Source organism: Salvia hispanica, chromosome 2, assembly GCF_029641045.1.
Source record: "Salvia hispanica isolate PSC_SH4W2 chromosome 2, Shi_PSC_v1, whole genome shotgun sequence".
Lineage (NCBI taxonomy): Eukaryota > Viridiplantae > Streptophyta > Magnoliopsida > Lamiales > Lamiaceae > Salvia > Salvia hispanica.
In genome coordinates, this window is record NC_142693.1 from 37,299,798 (window position 1) to 37,305,462 (window position 5,665).

General features: G+C 39.0%; 1 protein-coding gene across 3 annotated transcripts; it reads right to left on the reverse strand.

Annotated features, from left to right (window-relative positions):
- Positions 1-2,323: 2,323 nt before the first annotated feature.
- On the reverse strand, positions 2,324-5,465 carry CYP76G1 (cytochrome P450, family 76, subfamily G, polypeptide 1). Of its 3 annotated transcripts, none has more exons than XM_048115133.2 (3): positions 5,296-5,465; positions 3,677-4,595; positions 2,324-3,148 (listed from the first exon to the last, which is right to left on the reverse strand). In XM_048115133.2, the coding sequence occupies exons 2-3, from the start codon at positions 4,586-4,588 to the stop codon at positions 2,531-2,533; spliced, it is 1,530 nt and encodes a 509-aa protein (XP_047971090.1). In that variant the 5' UTR covers positions 4,589-4,595; positions 5,296-5,465; the 3' UTR covers positions 2,324-2,530. The 3 variants fall into 3 exon arrangements, with proteins under 3 accessions (XP_047971090.1, XP_047971098.1, XP_047971106.1); XM_048115141.2 differs by having other exon boundaries at positions 3,677-4,641; XM_048115149.2 differs by having other exon boundaries at positions 3,677-4,644.
- Positions 5,466-5,665: the final 200 nt, after the last annotated feature.

Here is a 5,665-nt window from a genome sequence, read left to right on the forward strand (position 1 = left end):
CTTCGATTGAGGCGTGCGAGGTATCCATGCGAAGCTCTTTCGAAGATGTATGCAATGGTGGCCTTTCAGAAGCATTTGATATTAATCTTGTTGAGCTGATTACTGCTTAGATTCAGACCTTTTATTCTTTCTCTGCTCTCTCCTAGAGCTTGGTCTTTTATTCTACTCCCTCCGTTCCATAGTAGTAAAGTCATTTTGCCATTTTGGTACGTTCCATAGTAGTAGAGTCATTTCCTTTTTTGGTAAAAGTCAACACATTTCTTCCCACCTACTTTACTCTCTCTTACTTTATTCTCTCTACATCTCTCTACCTTTTTCATTTCCTACTTTATTCTTCATTTACTTAACTCACCTAACACAACTTTTTCTTAATCTCCGTGCTGAAAAGAAATGTCTCTACTATTATAGAACGGAGGGAGTATAATATATCAAAATGAGTTTTTTTTTCACCTAAAAAAGTGTGTTAAAATAATACAATAAAGACTACAATTTGATTCACATTAGGAAGTAATGAAGATTGTAAATCCGGAAGTGAAAATTGATCGCAATACCGGGATAGAGAATGAGAAAAGATAGTTTAAAGCGAGTAAATAAAAAAAATGGATAGTTTGAAGCAGGTAAGTAAAATACCGGATAATTTAAAGCATGTAAAGCAGTTGATTGACCACAAATTGGCATAGAATCCATAGGATTCTGCTTCCTTCCATTTGATAGTGTTTTTGTTCCTTCTTTTCTTTTATTTTTATTTTTATTTGCCATTTTGATGTAGAACTCGATCCCTCTTTGGTTGTCTAACTAGTGATTGAGATTGAGTTATAGTACTTAGATCTTGGTACTATACTCCACATGGACACGGGCGGAGCCACGCTGGGTCTAGGGGTCCCTTGGGCCCTCAGCCATTTAAACTTTATGTATATATAATATATGTATACAGTACATTTCAAGTGTATTTCTAGCTTAGCTGGTTTCAAGCCCAGCCTCCATCCGAAAGATACTTAGTTCGACATCTCTAGGGGCGCAGATTTTTGTTTCTTTATTTTACATATCTATCATTTCAAAATTTAAATTGTAATTTTAATCTATGAATAAAAATATTTTATTATCCCATAAATATATAAATACATATAATACTTGCATCTTTAACTTTCATTTATAGGTTACATATCTATCATTTCAAAATTTAAATTGTAATTTTAATCTATGAATAAAAATATTTTATTATCCCATAAATATATAAATACATATAATACTTGCATCTTTAACTTTCATTTATAGGTTTGGTTGATTTTCTCACTGCTAGTAATTTTATGTAATGAATTTCACACACTAATATATTCATAATTTAAGAAAATACTTAGTAAATTAAATCACATTGACTTTGTCTTTAAATATATTTATACTAGTTTTTATTGTCTATATTTTAATTATTTTCACTATGTATCTCATCCTCTCAACGATCCCCTATTGCTTATGCGGCTATTCTTCATCGGGTCTCGACAATTTTCAATTAGAAATTTGGGCCCCCCATCGGTAAATTTCTGGCTCCGCCACTGCACATGGACATGATACTTTTTACTTGTTATTACTAAACTAGCCTCGTACACTTGCTGTTAATACTTGTTAAAATAAAGATAAGTCAATGGAAAATGTTGAAAGATCAAGAATCAATCAAGATGTTACCATTGTTAAAGACTCAATGTCCCACATTGGTTACAAGAGCAGTTGGTATGAGGTTTATAGACTAAATGAGTTCTTTTTCCTAATAGGCTAGTTATTGGATGAGATGAGTTCTCCTATTGAGTTTGTAATATTTGTGCTTTCATTGAGAACATAAACGACTCGGAGTGGTGGTCGGGGAAAGAATTCGCCTTGACCAACGAATACGTGTGGATCTGACTCAGAGTGGTGGCCGGACAAAGAATTTGTCGTGACCAACGTGGTTGTTACCAGCGATCCTAAAGACTCTGTGATCAACGAGGATTTTGGCCTTTAAGAGGGGTCATTGTGAAAGCAATTGATATGGAGTTTATGGATTAAATGACATGTTTCTCGTAACATATTTAGTTTTTTAGGATAAATTATCTTATTTGATCAATAACAGAAAAACAATTAATTAGGAATAAAATGATTGTATTTTTTATTATCAGTAATATTAGTATATATAGTTTTACAAGGAGGCTAGCTATAAGACAATTGTATGTAATGAAGAACGTACTAATAGGAAATACTAGTACTACAAAACCATCAGTTGATTACACTATTCAACGTTCGCTTCCAATATTCCGAGTCCTTCGACCCATGTTTAACAAAATGCACTTACAAATTTCTAGTTAACTCTCTTTTTTATTTAAGAAACGTAAACATCTACGTGAACAATTCCAAACATATATTTATATACAAGGAAGTCGATACAAGATTTTATTTCCCCACCAATCCTAACAAGCAACAACCAATTTCATATCAACCTCGATCGGTCTAAATCAACATTCAAATTAACACACGTCTCTATTAGAAATGAGCATGCTGATTTTTATTTGGAATATGGAATGGGTATAGCCCTCAACGGCACAGCTTTCCTCAGCGTGATTCCCATCCTCTCGCTCATATCCATCTCCGCCGCCTTAACTCCGCCACCCAACACCCAATCAAAGGAGTGCAGCACCGACCCCAAGGCCAGCGGCAGCACCCGCGCGGCGAGTGGCAACGCCGGGCACATCCGCCGCCCGGAGCCGAAGGGTATGAACTCGTAGTGGTGGCCCTTGTAGTCCGGCGCCTTGTTGGGATCCATGAACCTCTCCGGCTTGAACTCATGAGGATCCTTCCACTTTTTGGGGTCTCTCCCGATGGCCCAAGTGTTGACCAGGATTTGGGTTTCTTTGGGAATGTGAAACCCTAGCAATTTGCATGACTCCATGGCTTTGTGGGGGACTAGGAAGGGGAGTGGTGGATGCAATCTTAGGGTTTCTTTGATTACAGCTTTTAGGTATGGGAGCTCTTCTAGCTTTTCTTCTTCTACCTTTTCTCCTGGCCCGATTACAGTTCGGAGCTCTGTCTGGACTTTTTGGAGGGCGTCCGGGTTGTGGAGGAGCTCTGCCATCGCCCACTCTAGCGTGCTAGTGGTCGTGTCGGTCCCTGCAGTGAACATCTCCTGCAAACACATATTCGAATATATGTTAGCATGGAGAGAAACGGTACCTACAATTATAATTGGCATGGACACACTAGCCAACGTCCGAACCACTGAAATGTTATTCCAAAAGTCTTTTCGCCTATATTTATTATTGGACAAATTACCAAATAAATCACTAAAATAGTCAAATTCTGGTTTGTCCAATACTTTTCTAAATCACCAAGTTTTAGAATTTCACAATTAAGTAACGCATACATCATTTTTTTCAGTGAAACCCGCAATCAATGATGAAAACAAAATTTCACATTTATCCCACCATCATTTCTTGGTAAATGAAACGACGTTGTTATGTGTCATCGCCTATATATAATTGCAACTTAAAAAAATACTATATGAAAATTCAAATTTGACTATTTTTCATGATTTATTTGGCTATTTGTGTCTAGATTTTCTTTTAATTTTACAAAAGAAATTATTTTCATAATTCAAAGTTTTCACGTTTATAAACATAAATTCACCAAATAAAGAGCAATCGGAAGAACTTACAAAGACGATGACGTTGATGATGGTTGAAGAGAAGACGGCAGGCCCTTCAACGCCGTCACCTCTGTATTCCAAAAGCACATCCAAGTAATCTTTCTTCTTCTCCACAACTTGGTCTCTTTCGCTCATCCTCTCTCTCAAGAACTCTCCAGCCACATCGAACGCCCGTTTCACATGAAACTGCGTCCGCCTCCTTATCCTCTGCGGGTCCGCCCACCTCAGCACCGGAAAGTAATCCGCCATATTCGGCTTCGCAGCGAACTCCATCGTCTTCCCCGTGTGGTAGAAGAACTTCGCCCCTCTCTCCGACCCCGAATCCAACACATCCTTCGAGAACATCAGGTTTCCGATCAGGTTGAACGCCATCACGAAGAAGAACCTCCCGACGTCGGCCTCTGCTCCGGCGGCGGCGGAATCCCTGACGCACTGCACCATCTGGTGGACGCACCTTCCCCTGACGCCGCGCATTGCGTCGAGGGGGCCGGCGGCGAAGAACTCCGCCGTGCAGAGGCGGCGGAGCGTCCGCCAGTGGGGGCCGTACTGGGCGGTGATGAGGGAGCCCTCGTTGGCGACGTCGCCCTTCATGGACTCGTAGATCTTGCGGCCCGCAAGCACGGCGTCGTGCTGCTTGAACATGGCGCGCGCGGCCTCGTCGGAGGAGATCACCACCGTCGTCATGGACCCTAGCCGGAGGGTCATCACGGCGCCGTGCTTGCTGGCTAATTCTGCGAAGGATCGGTGGGGGGCGGACGCGCTCCCCGCCAGCTGGAACATGTTTCCCACCACGGGCCACGGGCGTGGCCCGGGTGGGAGGCGCCCTAGCTCTTCCAGCCGGCGGTGGCGCCGCTCCGTCGATACGGCCCATGCTGCCCACAGGAGAAGGGCTACAACAATTCCAGCTATCTCGTAGTCCATTTTCACTCTATATCAAATTTGCAATTATTTTGTTCAATATTTTTATTTTGTACCTGCTTCGTAATTTACATCCGAATAATCAAAACAACATAGTACTAAGTATTTAAATTAATCAATCTATTCAACAGTGCAATAAAAAAAGTACTCCTCCGTCCCAATAAATATGAAACGTTTACTTTTCGACACATAATTTTATGTAGTGTTGTTTTGTGAGTCAAAGAAGAGAGAGTAAGATAAGAGAGAGGGAAAAATAGAGATAAAGTTATTTCTATTTTAAAAAACGTTTCATTTTTAATGGGACAACCTAAAAAGGAAAACGTGTCATTTCTAACGGAGGGAGTATTAATTTTGATAGAGAAGTTCATCAATAATGTAATATTGAAGATCTGAGTATGTAGTTCCACATGCGACATCCAAGCAATCAAATTTTACTAGTACTTTTTTGTGTAAAAGTATGTAGCTAACAATCAAGCCCCGCAATCTTTAATTAAAAAAAAAGAAAGAAGAAAAAGGCGATTTCAAGAGATAATTTTGACAGAGATAGTAACTATATGTGCGCTTCACAAACTCATAGTCAAAGTACTTATACACCTAATTCCATGTCTCATATATAAGTATAGGGGATGAATAGCACTAAATTACACATGCATAGCATAGTTTTATACTATGATCTATTGTAATGAAATGTAAGTATGTCATAAAGATACCTGTTAAATTCGAATAGTATTTGAAATTTTTCTTCCTTTCACACAGCTTGATGAGCGCACAGAAGTAGTAGTTGAATCTAGTATAATTCTATAATTAGTTCTGAATCTCTCTATTTCTCTCTGAAAGTAGTGTGTGTGAGTGAGTGTGATAAGGAATAATTTGGTGTGGCTGTGACATATATAAATCTGAGTACGCATTTAGTACTTCTCAAAATACTTAATCAAGAATATCATTTTCATCAGACCCCCAATTATTGTTCTATCTTATTGGTTTCCTCCCTGATTAATAAATGTCCACATCAAAATAATATACGAGAATATGTGATATATTAAAATACTAGTAATATAAGGTCCTGCTGCAGGATGCAAA

Coding starts and splice junctions, on each gene's coding strand:
- CYP76G1 (XM_048115133.2), bottom strand. CDS start 4,588: ATGGACTACGAGATAGCTGGAATTGTTGTAGCCCTTCTCCTGTGGGCA. Junction 3,149..3,676: donor TCATCAACGTCATCGTCTTT/GTAAGTTCTTCC, acceptor ATGTGTTTGCAG/GAGATGTTCACTGCAGGGAC.